The following is a 16851-nucleotide window of genomic DNA, read 5'->3' as shown; positions in this document are numbered from 1 at the left end:
TCACTTTCTAAAGTATTGGATTGTATTTATTGTTACAAAGTTAGGGCAAATCATAAACAAAAATGCCGATGGAATTTATGTTTAGGACTATATGTACAAATATTTACTTATACGCTGTGAATTTAACTATGGGGTGCTAATTCCTATGGTAAAATATGAGGGTAGGGAGACTATAAAGTTTAGCCTAAAAAGAAAGAATAAATTGGAAATTGTTAACAAAACTAGTAAAAAATCATCGAGAGTCTGAAAGTACGCTTTGAGGCCATTTTCCATAATACGTTCCTATAACTGACGGTGCATAGCCCTGTATTTTTGTTTATTATTCAAAGGCTAGGATCTATTATATCTAAATATAGGCTTGCCATACGTCCCGGTTCAGCCGGGACAGTCCCGGTTTTAAGGCCTTGTCCCGGTGTCCCACCCGGTTAACCAATTTGTCCCGGATTTTTCGATTTGAGGTTTACCAAACAAAAATTAAAAAATGTAAAAACTCTTGAGTTAGACATTTAGCAATTCTTTTTCAAAACTAAGTAATACTTTTTACTTTTCATTTTTCAGTTTTTTTTTTTGTTCTATTTGAGGGCTCAGGTACCTTAGGTGTAGTGGGGTTAGCAATGTGCTAACCTCCCTTTTTTTCTAGATTTTTTTCACGTATGACACAGTTTGGTGCCTGTATTATTTGCTTGAATATTACGCAATTCTAAACAATTGCTGTTAAAGTCTAACGTTTGTTAGTAATTCTATATCGATAAATGTCGCGGGTTTTCAGCATTACAAATCAAATTAAAGTCATAACATACTGATTGCCTTAATAGAAATAAGTTTTAATGTTTCCAACGACTTTTATGTTTAAAAGCTTCCTGATGTCTGTTACCGCGCAAAATTTAGGGAGAGTTCGCAAAATTTCGCATTTAACTCGGCGGTTTTAATCGTAACCAATTTTCAGTTTTAAACGAGATTACGTTGGACGCAGTACGGTACCAGGATTACGTATTTGCTGAACATCACGCAATGCGAACCATGGCTGCTATACAACTTAAGGTTTTACGTTAGTGAGTGGTTTTCTATTGATGTATGTCACTGGTTTTCGTTACCGGTACGTAAAATATTTTCGTTACGTAAAAGATGTTTGATGTGCTTAGCCGTATTTAGTCGTTTCATTTCAAATAAGCACAAATTATTTGCAATTTTGTTTCAACACACTGTAAAATGTTAGTTTGCGAAGACGAACAATTAGATGTTTCACAGTCACGCAGATAAATGTGGTGATTTATAACACGCCATTCGATTAAATGCTGCTTCCACACAAGCTAAAGAATGTGACTCCATTTATGGGGAACCATTTAAAAAAAATTCAGACGATTTTGATCTTATGCTGTACTTCATTTTACTGCTTATTTGGCAGTAGGCCTATTATGTCGTTGCTGGTTTTATAGAATTTTCCTCTTTAGGTATTGTTGCTATTTTGGTCTTATTGTGTGTTCCCGTACCAACCGGGGTGCAACTAAAAACATTATGCAAGTAAAACAAGTTTATCGCGCGGAACGCAAAAAAATAATTGTGTCTATTTGGTTTTAGTTGGCGAATCGCTTAACGCTTAGACGACCAGACGTGTACTAAATGCATAAAAGTTTAACAATATATCATATCCGCAGTAAATTACATTAAATAGATTTATTTTGGTAGGAATTGACTTTAGCAGGGAGTGTAAGTTCACACAGCGTTAGGCTGTTCACATCAAAAACAGGTAAAATATTACACGGCGCCTTGATGCCGAAATACTGCCATGCCATAATGTAAAACATATTATAAATCGAAGAATATACGCGCGAAGAGCGCAAAATTTAGCGTGTACATATTGTTAAAGTTGGCAAAAAATATAGTTCGACAGGCAGTTTTAGGGCTACATCTGGCACACGGGCCTGAACCACGCTGAGCAAATATAAAAATTCCAACTTTTAAAATACAGTTCAATGAATGTACGTCTACCACGCGGCCCACAACTACATGATAACACTAAGCTATTCAAAAGTAACTCGCGGCCCACCAAAAATGGCTCTGCGGCCCACATTTGGGCCGCGGCCCACAGTTTGCCGACCACTGGCCTTAGCTTAGAAGGTGGTATTTCCGCAAAACACACTAAAAATTACTTTACCGAGATATTTTGGAAAAGCCCATAAAACTTTTAAAATGATTGGTAGGATTTAAAATTTTACTTTGTTGTTCTTAAGTTGCAATAGACAAATATATACTTTGTTTTTTTTTACGTAGAAAAAAACTTTTACGTAATGCTATTATGCTCACGGGTCTTACAATATAGTAGCATCTCAAGAGCCGTTGCCGTCCTCGGTCGCTCTTGCAGGCACAAACTATATCATACCGGTACTAAATGTTTATCACCTAATATTCTAATATCATTTTTCATAGTTATTTGTCTACAACTAACTCATCTTAATACAATACCAATACATATTTGTGACATAACAAACAACCTTAAGGAGGTATAGATTCTGATTTAATTAATTATATTTCCAAACTTACGTTTATCTAAAGCAGGGGTCGGCAACCTTGTTCTATTCGCGGGCCAAAACCAAACTCAAAAATGTTTTTGCGGGCCGCACAAAATAATAACTAAGAATTGTGTTATTGAAATGTTAGAACAACTGTGAATCAGTCGGTGCTTGGTTATTTTTTGCATTTAAAAACGTGTTTAGTTACATTTACAGAGGCAGTGAAGTGTTGACGCTAAGCGCGAAAAAAACGTTTGTTTGGTTTAAAATTCACACTCACGCGTTTCGCCATCCATCCATACTACTAATGAAAAGTGTAATAAAACTACTTCGATGGAATTTAAAGTTAATCTAGCTCAGTGTTTGTTAACCGTTTAAGGTGAAGGCGCACCTGGCGAGCGAAGCGAGCGCGATTTTTTGGGGGAGTATACCGGTATTTCTTTTAATTTCTAGCAAGTTTTTATTACATTGCCGAAAATAAAAATTAAAAAAATGTTAAAAATATATGTCCCATATTTTTATTGCGTTTTGTGTTTTTGCGCGACGCACTTGGCAGCCTTCAACGGCGCAAAGGTAAAGAATCGCTGATCTAGTTGAAAAGGCAGCATCGAAACGTAAACAAACCGTACGTGTAATAACGAACAATCATGCGAAGCGTGAAAATTTTTCGCAATTACATTAAATAGTTAAAAAGTTTGTGAAATAGACTAGTGTCTAATTTGTCGAAGAGGCGGCGGGCCGAATGGATTACATCCTGTTTTAGGCAGATCATTCTACATTAAAAAAAAAAACAGTAAAAGTACAGGGGCTTTATGGCTATGAAACATGTTATTTTGGAGAAAGGGGAGCGAGTTTTGATAAATTGTGCCACACTTAAAAATCTCTTGTCACTGCATTTAGCTGCAATAATGCATTATACATAAACTTGTTTTAACTTTACTAATTTACTGAAGATACACAAAAAATGTTTGGTCTTCTGTCAGCTGTGTTTACCGTTTTGCAAAACTACTTTAAAATGCGGATACGTCTTTAGAAGAATTACCGGTAAAGGATATTTGTTGTGCCTAGACAGATTTTGGATAACATTCAAATTATTTGTATCCTGCACTGGAACAACGCAGCCATCAAATAGGTGCAATTTTATATGGATCATGTTTCAATGATAGCCACTCTTCAAGGTGTTAAACGAAACATTTTCGTAGTTCTGTGACATAGGCCCGCTCACAGGTTACAGTTTCCAAAATGATCAGAAGTAGCATTATTAACTATTCCAACATGTGTTACTTCGTGGTATACCGTACTTGCCAAATGCCAGTGTAATTCCATTTGGTTTTTGCTGTGTTATCCCTAAACTACGTTTTCTAATGATCGAATGTCCAGTGCTGAGCCACTTCAAAAAGACGCGATGTAAAATAAAAAAATACTTTCCTTACTCGAAAGGTGTGCCCCTTATAAGATGTTGACAGTGGCCAACTGGTTCAGTTAGAGAAAACAGTCAGTGCGGCTGTCGGAGTTTAGTTTTATTGCGAACAATCTTCGTAAGAATCTGTATAGGCTACTATTTAACGTTTACACTTTTTATTCAGAAAAAACGGTCGAGTTAGAAATGACTTAGTATGGATGGTGGACAGCAAACTCGACTAAGTACGCAGACATGCTTAAATTTTGATATGTCATCATAATGCCACCAAATTTCTGTTTAGCGTTTATCATCGTTGGATTGACTGTAATATTATGTACAGTGGATGCAGGTGATCGAAGCAATAAGCTGTGAGTATTATGAAATGTGTGTGATGGCTTTAGTGTATATGCGTAGGTATGCTTTCGAAAAACAGATAAAATAAATACGGACGACAGTGAAAACATGTTTAACTTAGCCTTGTTTACAATCTAAAGATTGATCGTTGACACCACTTAAAAGTCAAGAATTAAAGCTTAAACTTTTATCCGATCTAATGAGTGTTAAAAACGTATGAGTGTATGCTTTTAAAAGGCATCTTTGGAGAGGATTCCTATATATTTGTTTGATGATACCACGCATCGAACATCAATGCTTAAAGCCTTTACAGTAAAACCTGAACAATTAAAATAAATCAAAATATTGTACATTTATAACCACATGCGCACCTGAATGTTATTTAAATGCTACTTTGGGACAATAAGAAAGTTGGTATTTTTAAAACTCATCAGATTTTAAACATTTCAGTTTAACAAATGAAATTGGAACTATGCCTTCTTCTGAAAGCGAACGGGGTTGTCGTCGATTACTTACAATCAATCAAAAACATTGTTTTTTGCCGTAAGTTAATTTGTGTATACTCAGTGCTTCTAACCTTTTAGTTTTGTTCTCCCCTAGCATCTATCTCCAGATTCCATTCACCCTTGTCTCATGATATGATAAAACTATCTCGTCTATATATAACAGCAGAAAATGAACACCCGGAATATCCGCCATGTTCGCAAGCTATCATCCATTTCTAACGGTTCACCCTTGTTCACCCTTTTTGATAGGTTCACCCCTGAAGAAGTTTTATTCACCCTGGGGTGAACCATTCACCTGATTAAGAAACACTGCTCTAATTACTTAGCTTTGGAACTACGACAATTAGGGCATATCTTATATTTCTATGTGCTTACAAGTCGTTTTGGCTTTGTACATACGCTGGTAGTCACAACTAATGTTTTAAGCCGAAATGACAGGCAAAGCTCATCCAAAAAATTACAAGACCAAACTAAGAAAGACTTTACCTGTCTGTTACTAGAATGCTAAACTCGTTTGTCACTAAGAATGATTTGACATATCCATCTAAATACAAGGTAATGTAATTGAAAAAAAGATCACGATAATATCATGAAAAGTTTTACACTACAATTTATTGCTAACTGGTTAACTTAAGGTTTAAGATTAAAAATATTAAGGTTAATAATTGAAAATTTTACGAAGTAGATTGATTACGAAGAAAACAGCTTTCAGTACGATTAATTGCTTTGGAATTCTGACCACTTTGAACCCAACCTCTCGGCCAAACTACAATCGTTTTGCCGACTCAAGGCGAAAAATGGCGTATTAAGAGCAATCTTTACCTTAATCGAAAATAATCAATGAATATGTAAACGTTTAACAATTAATAGGTTATAAAGTAGAGTTTTGTCGATTTTAATCACAAAATGGCAAACATATTTGTTGATGACGTTGCTCAGTGTTGAATAACTTCAAGTTAAAAATTAAAATGTAGTTCTAAAATCCGGTTGCGCGCTAAAATATTAACCTAAATATACATATATAATATTGTAGATTTTTTTAGACGGGTACATTTCACGTATAAAGTATCTCAGTCTCTGAAAGCTGAAAATCCAGTCATACCGGATAAATGAATTTGCATCATACAACGTATTGAAACATGTTTACTTGTTTGAAAAAAAGCGATTACGTACACATTAAAAACAAAGGATTCTGTTTAGTAATAACAGTAACAGTTTGGTTGCAATATCGGATTTAATCATACCAGTTAACATTACACGGTCTCCCCGTGAACTTTCGTTTCCTCGTAGTTCCTTTGTAACTTATGAAAGAGTGAAAACTAATATAGGCTGTAGCCTACCATTCGAATTAACAACGCTTTATTTTTTTCAGGAGCACTTTTACGGCTATTAAGGAGGGTATGTTGTTGGCGATAAAAGAATGTCAATACCAGTTTCGTTATGAGAGATGGAATTGTTCAACTGTAGGGAACGGTCGTGATCGTTTAACAAACATTTTTAAAAAAGGTGAGCTTAATAATTTGAACACCGCCTCGCACAAGATGTGGCTACATTAGTAAATTTATGCCGTATGTTATGTCCTATCGTTTGTCCCATATGTAAGACATTGTAAAATTCATCTTTTGTTGGCAAAACGACAAATTAACGCAGTCATCATTTTGATTGTACTGAGACAACAAAAAGAACAGACAGCAAACACAATTTCATTCAGGACATAACGCGTGCTAACAATTGAAAGCACGAAGCTTGTTAGCGCATTGTAACTCTAGATACGTATATGCGAAGCAAGCAAGTTTGAGGGAGAAAATCACATTCGAAAACGCAATTGTATATGATTTCTTTAAAATGATCTTATGCGAAGAGTACGTGAAATACCAGTAATGACAAGAAATATAAGTTAAAACATATAAAATAAAAAGCATTCGCAAACACGATAGCGGAAGATAATGACTCTTTCAAACTAAACTTCGATACCCCTTTACCATTCAAGAGTGCTTGTTAAGAACAGGATTGGATATTGGTTATTAATGGTAAGCTGCAAAGTTAAAAATAGATGAACCCTGACAAAACGATTTCATTGTCCTCAGAACTCTTAAAACGAAACAAAGGAACATGAAAGTACCCTCTCGAACCTCCGCGATAGTTTGAAACAAGATGCCAGTCTAATATGTATTTCACTATTAATCGTTTTTTATTAATTTAGCCACGAAAGAAGCTGCTTTCGTTCATGCGATAGACGCAGCGGCAATAAGTTACAAAGTAACACAAGCATGTAGCAGAGGACGACTTTTAGAATGTTCCTGCGCCCGAAATCTGCTCAAAAAGGACCAAGATGGTAAATGTTTGCAAATTGTCTTACTTTAAAAACGTTAAAAATTCTTGTGTTTAAATTGAAATCCAAAATTTGACAGAAAAGGGAAGCTTTTGTTGGAATGGGTGTAGTGATGACGTTTCTTATGGCGAAAACTTTACAAAAATGATTTTGGATGCCGATGACAGCCATAAAGGAGATGCGACAAATCAATTAGTAAAGCACAACAAGATAACTGGTTTGTTGGTACGTTTTTGTATAGTATTAAAGGTGGTAATTATTATTATGTTCTTAAAATATAGCGCAAAAATTAAATAGGTTTACAGTAATTACCCCAAAATATTGCCTTCAATGTCATGCAACAATTTAAACAATATTCAATATTTGAGAACTGTGAGCCAGATAAGTCAAATAAAAGTAGGCGGTAAATCACTTGAAAATTTCGCTATCGTAAATCATTTCACCTTTCTTTACACGGAAGCCAGCTTTCGAATATTGCTTTGATGAGAAAGAGCAAACATGTGAATTTCGCTGTTCGTTAAGCAACGTCAAACAATCATCCATAATAAAATTGTCTTACAGCTAATGGTAAAATCCACGCGTTTTGACACTATACGAAGTTTAATGCGTTTACCCTTAACTGCAAAACCGACATTCCACCCAAGTCGTGTCACCACTTTAGAAATGTTGTTTTGTGTCATAACATGTAATATGTCACTGATTGCTACATTTCAAAACCATAACTGCGCGAAAGTGCGATAGGGTCTGGGTAATTTGAGACGCGAGAAAGTGATTTTGGTGTCAATTGTTGAGAACGAAAGGCATTACCAGTCCGTGTCAGGCTCGCTATTCGTTTTAAAAATGAAAGGATGCTTTATTGCAGTTTTCACAACAAATCAAATTTTCCTTAAACGGATTCCAAGTCTTGTTCGAAGCAGGACATTACTTGCGAGTTATGTACATAAGGGTATTTGATAACGATTAGGTAAACAGTTAAATAGCAATATGGGATGTATTTGTTTGAAAGTGGCTGAATTTTGTATCATGTATTTGAATTACTTTATATTTTAAAAAGACTGCGAGCTTTTTGGGGACAAAATCCATTGACGAAAAAACAATTACTTCTGTTGACGGTAAGAAGTAAGTTTACAGCTAGTCGATACAGGAAATTGTTTTGTCCTGGTCGATAGCACGTTAGAGCCATTATAGACGGTTTACTAAACCCATTACGTGTCCGCCATCCAGCCGTCTGGTTGCACAGAGGCGTTTGCTATTGCACTTTTTAGGCAATAATAGCTCAACGCTTTACAATTGGAAACAGTTTTCGCGCAACGCATGCCATCACACACCGTAACACATAAATGTTGTGCATTGTGCTCGCGTTTTATGCAGATGTACAGACACCTAACAGTAACTGCCATCATTATTTTCTGCCAGCACTACATTTTGCTGCCACCAGACAAACTTGTTCCCATGTTTGCACTAGATCAAATCAGTCTCTTTGAAGTAACACATGTTATGTATAGACGTTTACGTGTACATTGAAGTTAGCCACAAACAGTGGCTAACTATACAGACTTGTACGTAACATTAATATCGGGTTTACATAACATTAATATCACGTAAATCTATTGAAAGTTGGCGACTACCATCCTTATGCAACCACTAATGGCCGGCTGTTGAAGACATCTGATATGGCTCTAATTCCGATTCAAATCGCCCCAAATTAAACAAAGACTTCTTTGATCGCGAAGTTTGCAAACGTCTAGCACCTGAGCAAAAATGGTATCACATCATGGGAAAGTAAATAGCAAGATCAAAACTCTTTAGGGCGTCACACGAAAATGGTGTGACTAATATCACTTGTACGCTTTTTGTTTGGTGTCACAGCCTGCGCTATAATTTTCGTTCTACTAGCTTTCGTGGCATGCCTCTAGAAGAGCTTGTTACCAATATTCTTTATAGTGTTCTGCACTTTTAAACCTTGATAGATTTGGTTTGTATTACAACAATTGTATTACGTTCTCATAGTTTTGATTTAGACTAGAGCCAACAGTGAATTGAAGTGTTTTTTGTTAAATTTATGTTTTTATAAACGATTACTGCATCTTTTAAAATAATTTAACAAAGTATACCACTTTTTTTGACAAAATATACCACTTTTGGAATAAATTTCGCTTCGCAAATGTTTCCGAAAATAGGCCTAACTTTCGCATTAGCCTTTTGTAAGGTCATTTTAGGCTATGTATAGTGAGAACTATTACGGTAATGGAGACCGACATTGTCACTTATTCAACTTTTTAACGAGAAATGTTTCTTTGGCAAACGATAGCAGGGTAAATGTAGATGATCGTCCATAAAATAGCAATAGGCCAGGCCAGGGCTCCATAAACGTTTTAGTTCAAGGCATCTTAAACTTTTTGGGCCGCGCCTTCCCTAACCAACTTATAGAAATTCACGCCCCCTTTTCCGAACAATTTGTTTGGTAGCCATAATAATATAAATAATAAGCAGTGCTTTTTCAGACCAATAGAAACATCTCACAGACATTGCAAAGGGGCTCTTCAACTTTTATAAAAGTTGTTCGATTCACTTAGCTAAATTTTAGTTTGGCATGTCATTTTGTAAATTAACGTATATAGCACAGTATAACTGTTTATTATGTCACAATTACGACTGTTTTAACGTAAGTTACTAAACAATATGATGTCACACTGCAACGTATGCAAGGTGGGCAAGGCTTCCTTTTTGGGATAAAAAGACTCTCTTTAAAGGGTAAAACAATAAAAAAAAACTTATAGTTTGGGACGGCGCGGTGCAATTCCCTGGCAACACTTACAGTGCAGTAGTCGGCAAGCCTTAATAAAAACGCTAAGTCATGCCATTTTTGAAATACAACACAAAGATGTACAGTATTTATTACGCGGCCTACAACCATACATGATAAAGGTGAAATATTAAAAATTAGTCCGCGGCCTACTAAGATTGGCACAAGGGCCCACATTTTGGCCGCGGCCCACAGTTTGGCGACCACTGCTGTACGGTGTTTGTATAGCGAGTATCCTGACACATTCGGTTTAATGTAACTGAATATAAGAAACGGAAAAGACAAAACTAATATTACTGAGAAGAATATTATAAGTTTTTTTAGTTTTGTTCACCCCCTAATATCTATCTCCAGATTTCATTCACCCTTGGCCCATGATATGATAAAATTATCTTGTCTATATACAACAGCACAAAATGACTTAGGTTGTTTCGATATTTGTTAAGATAAATTCAAGCTAAGTTTTACCATTGCAAATGTACAATTTCTCGAGTCCAGAGATATAATGCTACAAAAGCACAAAACACAGTCACCAAATGTTTGTACTTATACACTCAGTGCAAACCAACTTCACCATTACAATAAGCAAAAAAACACCAAAAAACAACAGTTCAGTAGTCGATTTACTGCAGAAAATTGTTTACTAGTGACTATAGGACGGTCCTAATCTTTCGTTCACCATTATTCACCCCTTTTGATTGGTTCATCCCGGCAAAAATTTATTCACCCTTTGGGTGAACCATTCACCTGATTAAGAAACACTGTATGAGGTGATTAGAATAAATAATATGCGTCAGTCACGGCAAATAGTAGTTATACAGATATATTCGTGTAACAAAAACTTGACGTTGAATAAATTAAAACTAAATTGAGGGCCATGCTCCCGCCTTCACTCTTATTATTATATTGACGTAGATAACTACCACACTAGAGATAATTTTTTAACAAAAAGTTTCTTTACAGGTAGATTATTCGGCTCAGATTTTCGCCTGGTGTCGGACAAGTACCGATACAATGTTTTACAAAAGCTAAATATTTTTAACTTTCGTAACATTGCTTGGTGTTTAAGGTGTTACGTACAAGTCATCTAAACGTTTCGTTGTAATCTAGGTTGTTAAAAACAGCACACGAAAAAGGTGCAGATGTCACGGCCCAACCGGAAGTTGTGTGACTAGGTCATGTTGGAAGGAATTGAAGAGTTTCCGAGAGACCGGAATTGTTCTTAAACGAATATACAACTTTAATTCCACGAGAGTTACCTTAAAAAAAGGTGTTTCAAAAGGAAAACTAGAACTAAAAAGATGTTGTGGTAAACAAGGAAAAAGACAGCTTGTATATTTGGATAGATCCCCATCTTATTGTTCAAGAAAGCCAAATAAAGGTAAGATTTTTGGCTACTCAAAAGTATACACACCGACAGGGGCGGATCTAGGTTTTTTGTTTGGGGGAGGTAAGAAGTCCTAAAATTTCCAGAGATTGCGTTAAGACGTGATGTAAAGATACAATAAATCTCAATAAATTTCAATTCCCAGAAAATCAAGCGTAATAATGCTCCTTAAATGTTGTCTAAATATGCACAAGGAGATGGCGGCAATCGGTCAAAATTTTGCGTTCATTTTTTTAAACCAGTGGTTGTCAAACTGGGGTGCTCGTACCCCTGGGAAGTGAGAAATTTCAGGGGTACGCGAGCAAGTTCATTTAATAACATTCTGACCATTTTCCGTTAATAATATATTGGTTCTGTTAAACTTATTAATTAAGAGAAAATTGAAACAAAAAATATATAGAAAATCTTTTACTTGGTTCAGATTGGCAGAAATCGGAATTTGAATAGGGCCATCATACTCTCCATACTAATATGTTCATACTAAAATAAAGTTAACAATTTCGCCGAGATCGCAAAAATGCAATTGTCGTCTAAAAGTACTCCAAAAATTGCAGTCATGTAGGTAAAATTGGCAGGGGCCATGGCCTTGTATCCCACCTAGATCTGCTCCTAAATACGTATACCTGCATATTTGTTACGAAAAGAACACGCGAGAAGAACAACTAAATCGCTTGCATTGTTTTGGCATATGTAGTTCAATAGGCAGAATGGCATAAGTGTACGTCAGGGGTTAATAAACTCTTCTTCACGCAGACCCCTAAAAAAAATTTGGTTCGCGTGAACCATGGCCGGCATAATTTTTTTAGAGGTAACGTCATACGTTAACGTCATGCAACAAGGCAATTTTAATAACTTGCTGTTTTCGTCGAAAAAATGTCAAATTGAAATACATTCGTAACACACAAAAGGATAACATGCCAAAGCGCTTTTTAATTAATATGTTTCCTTTTGTAAATTCTTTCCATGTTTGAAATACGACATTAATATTTTATTGAGGCTTTATGGACCCCCTAAACTAGTCTAGGTGCCCCAAGGGGTCCATAGACTTCAGTTTACGAACCCCTGATCTACGTACAGACATTTTTATTTCGAAACACTACGTTTATGTTTTATGTTACAGCTGATTTGAGAACAACAATTTTCGAATATGTTAAATAGAAACAAAACAGTAATTCATACATAGTAATTAAATGCATACAAAGAAGATAATTATTAGGTTTTTTTTCAGGTTATCTAGGTGTCGCCGGGCGACAGTGCAACAGCACCTCCAGTGGACGGGATGGATGTGATTCGTTATGTTGTGGCTGGGGCTATGATACAAAACAAGTGAAGCAAGTAAAGTCTTGTAACTGCCGGTTCATATGGTGTTGCGACATCGTTTGCGAACAGTGCTCCGAAATGGTCGATGTCAGCACTTGTAAATCCAAGAAACGTAAAACAAAGCGGCGAAAAGGAAAATTAAATAAAAAAAGTTTAAAAAAGAAATGCCGAAAACAATCTAGAAAACGGAAAAAATGTAAACGAAACTCTATAGCAACAACAACTAATTCCCATGGCGTTACATAGCATGGTGAGGAAAAAAACTATAATAAAATGGAACATGTTTACTAACTTTCTGCGAGGAAAGAGATCAAATGCCGACACACACACACGCATACGCACGCGCACGCGCACGCGCACACGCACACACAAACAAACACAGACACACATATTATTTTAATTGTCTCGCCTCCAGAGCAAAACAACTTATTTAAAAGATTCTAGAATATAGAATATAGATAGAGGCCCGCAGGGCTCGGCTCAATATAGATTTAAAGTTACGTCTAGCTTACAAAACATCATGTCATAAGTTTAGTTTGGGTGACGTTTTGAATATCTGGGTGTATATATATATCCAAAACTATTTAAAAAATGATGTGCTTTTTGCTGAAATAGCTTATTCATTCATTTATCTTTTGAAACGCTAAGACAGAACAAGAATGGCTTCTGTAAACACTTTAACAGGTAAAACCATTCATATGTGCCGCTGAATTTCTGGCGGCAGCTTTACACTTTTTGGTGCATGCAGTGGCCTGCGCCGATTTCGAGTCCTGGAGTCGCACACGTTCTGGCAAACAGACTTTACCTAAGTGAATCTATCCTTGCTGCAAAAAAACATGTAACTTTGTTTGTCTTGCTAATACAACATTGATTGCATATCTCGTGTTGTCTTTCCATACTGTTAAAAAAGAAAAATGTTATTAAAAACAAATCTTTATTGGCCTTCCGAAAGAAGAAAAATAAACAAACAGTACAAAATAGAATTATTAGGTTTCATTTTCTTAATACCTGTTAAATGCCCCATTATATATATGTCCTATATATATATGCCGAAAACTCTCGCCTTCGCCCATAGCACCAGTTCCAAAACTCATATTACTGCGGAACTTTGGTTCGCGTAGACCAGGGTCGACAAGATTGTTTTAGAGCTGACGTCATAAATTGACGTTATGAAACAAGTAGACCTATAGAAAACCTTCTGTTGTCGGTACAAAAAATGTCAAATTGAAATGGAGTCTAAATATATTCAGTGCTAAAACTTTTTTTTTAATTTAAAAAAATTCCTTTTCACTCTTTTGAATAACACATTATTATATAAAACGCATAAAACTAGTCAATGAACTCCAATTTAAGAACCCCGAACAATAGCTTAGCCTACAGATGTGAAGAAGTATTTTGGGATATTTTATATTTTCATTGATGTTCTCCTAAAGACCATGTAAAAACATTTATTACTCCTTATCTTAAACTTTCTATGATTTTTGCTTTATTCTAAGTAAAAAAATGCAATATTACTTAATTTCGTTGGAGCGGAGATGGTTAAAGTTAAGCCAGTTGTTCCCAACCTTTTTGACGTCGCAACCCCGTTAACAGATTACACTTCAATATAAGAGTCAATCGGAGTCTAGTTTAAAACTGGCAAAAAAGTTTACATTTCCATGCGGTTTGTATTTATAAAAAATATTGCACACCAACTTCATTTAAGCCTCCATTGGCGTCATTACAACGTTTTTTTTTTTGTTTTTTTTTTTTGTTTACTGATAAAGAAAGAAATACTATTGTACGCTTATGGCGCAACATTGAACGTGAGTGCACGTAGATTTGTAAAAGTTAATCCATAAGTCTAAAAAACTGAACAGATCTAAATTTGGTCCCGGTATGACCGGAGGTCGTGAGTTCGAACCTCACTGCAGGCTAGTTGTTTTTCTAACCTGCCCTGCTTGCAGCATTGATCGACAGATGTGGTGAGTCTGCGATGGCTTTTCGGGGTACAGGAAATATACTTAGTTTTTTTTTTTTTTTTTCCGGCAGGTAATTGCACTTGAAAAAAGTTTTGCGCGGATACGTTAAACTTGGATTATCTTTTACTTACTGCGACAACAAACGCGATATTTTGCGAACTCTGCCTAAATTTGGGATTGTAAAACTTAAATCTTTACTTGGAACGTTGTACACGTTTGTTTCACATAATTTATAACAGTGGATCTCAACGGACCCCTGGAGATCCGCAAAACGTTTTCAGGGGGTCCACAAAAACTTCTAAATATACCTATATTAAATTAACTAACGCTGGGGCCTGGGATACATGCTTAAACCAACGCCTATCTATAAAACCAAAAATAAAACCGCAATATTGGTTTATTCGTTCTGTTGACTGGCATTGGTTTAAAGCCATTACACCACGCCACCAGTCATAGCAATGGTGTTTTTTTTAGTAAGCAGATAAACCCTTGGTTTGGACACAGAACATACCCAAACTAGGTGAAAAAACTGCTGTCTAATTGAGGCAAAATACAGAAAAACTATTCTGTAAAATGGGAGATGTTTCCTGTAGGTGTAGCCTTGCGCTTCAAGGATCGCATGACATTTACAGTGTGCATGCGCTGGCTAAATTCTGGCATATATGGGTTTCTACTGCAATCTCCTTGTTCACGAATATGTCCGAAAAAGGCCTCCAAGACGTCTTGTGAAAGTCGCTTTAGAATGATATATTCTGCACCAAAATTCAACATAATTTTAGTTACACTAACTAAAGAAAGATCTGTAAAAATCAATCCATTGTGAGTGGCATGAGACAACTTCATTTTTTCCTTCTCAATGGATGTAAACATTTCACCATTTTTCTTGTGCCTGTTGTTGACCGTTGCACTCCAGCTATTAAGATGACCAACAAAATCTTCTTTAAGCTAACTTAACCTTGGATCATCGGTGGTGTGGAAGGGAGCCTTAGTAGGATTACTCTGACCAAGTGAAGAATTGCAAATATCAAAAAATGTATTCATCATGGCCAAGAACTCTCCTAAAACTTTGTTACCACTTTGCTTTACTTCGTTAGCAACAGAATTGGACAAAACTTGAGCTGCAAAATTAACCTTCATTTTGTCATATGAATTTGGATAGATGTGTCGAATGGAGAGCTTTGGCAATTTGACAAGACATTGAGGTGTATCACAACGTGATTCATGAAAGATATTGGCAATCGTTGAGCACGTCATGTCTTCACCATTCCATAAGTACTTGCTCCCCCAGGACGGTTGCTCCACAGATTGTTTCTAGTGGTTTTTATCAAGTGACTGGGGTCACGTCATAAAAAACAGCTAAAAATAATTAGTAAAAAAATGTTGGAATATTACTGTATCAAATTTTAATATTCAGATTTTGCACATACTTTATTGAATCTAAAGGATTCGGAGCGAAGTGTGGAATGGCACTTTTTTCTGGAGTAGGAGACAGCAGTTGAAACAGCTGTCTGTTCATTGCACATCCATAACTTGGAAATAGATTCGTTTCTGTGTGTTAGTATCAGTTGATTAAAGGTTTTGAATAAACATCATTACTTAAATTACCAATTAATACAAGGCACCACAAGTTTGCAAGATGGTACAACATACTAATCGCTTTAACAACTAGTGCAACTAGTTCTGGTCCATTTGCTACTGTGGTTGCAAAGTGTCCAATCATGGCGGAAATCTTTGAATTGGTAATACCTGTAAAGCATAAGTAATGAATATATTTTTTAAATAAAAATGGTTGCAAGATGATAAACATGAACGATAGCCCAACCGCTGATAATGGGCTATTTGTATTTTCAATAACAGAGTCAATCAAAACCTTAAACAAAAATATACAGTAAAACTATTGTGCGGTAAAAAATATATCTCGTCTCACTGACCAATTTGGCCACCCCTGATATAAAAAAAAACAATAACACTTTTCATTTGGTGTCAAACTATTGTACCTTTAACATAAATTCCAAGAGCATTTGTAGCAAGGACTCTTTTGCTACTGGTGTCTCCATGATCCACATATCCCATAAATTTATTGGTTGACGATCGAAACACCAACTCCTCTAAATGTTTTATATGATATAAGATTAACGAGATTAATAAACAAAATCTAGTATACAAAAATCACCTCGAATTTTCATTTCATCAACAATAATCATAACTTGATTTTGATGATGAGTAATGTCGCCATCCTGCCGCATTTCCTTCAACAGATTCACATCAAAACC

The 16851-nt window shown here is 35.8% G+C and overlaps 1 protein-coding gene across 1 annotated transcript; it reads left to right on the top strand.

Moving 5' to 3' along the window:
- The first annotated feature begins 4102 nt into the window (after window positions 1-4102).
- On the top strand, window positions 4103-13399 carry LOC146138144 (protein Wnt-2b-A-like). The gene is made up of 7 exons (XM_083394158.1): window positions 4103-4280; window positions 4717-4809; window positions 6145-6278; window positions 6976-7107; window positions 7184-7329; window positions 11021-11291; window positions 12526-13399. The coding sequence occupies exons 1-7, from the start codon at window positions 4192-4194 to the stop codon at window positions 12861-12863; spliced, it is 1203 nt and encodes a 400-aa protein (XP_083250284.1). The 5' UTR covers window positions 4103-4191; the 3' UTR covers window positions 12864-13399.
- Window positions 13400-16851: the final 3452 nt, after the last annotated feature.

Source organism: Ascidiella aspersa, chromosome 7 (assembly GCF_963924565.1).
Source record: "Ascidiella aspersa chromosome 7, kaAscAspe10.2, whole genome shotgun sequence".
NCBI classification, from domain to species: domain Eukaryota; kingdom Metazoa; phylum Chordata; class Ascidiacea; order Phlebobranchia; family Ascidiidae; genus Ascidiella; species Ascidiella aspersa.
Note: the sequence above shows the minus strand (reverse complement) of the source record. Positions and strands in the feature narration are given on the sequence as shown.

Coding starts and splice junctions, on each gene's coding strand:
- LOC146138144 (XM_083394158.1), top strand. CDS start 4,192: ATGCCACCAAATTTCTGTTTAGCGTTTATCATCGTTGGATTGACTGTA. Junction 4,281..4,716: donor GGTGATCGAAGCAATAAGCT/GTGAGTATTATG, acceptor TAAACATTTCAG/TTTAACAAATGAAATTGGAA. Junction 4,810..6,144: donor CAAAAACATTGTTTTTTGCC/GTAAGTTAATTT, acceptor TATTTTTTTCAG/GAGCACTTTTACGGCTATTA.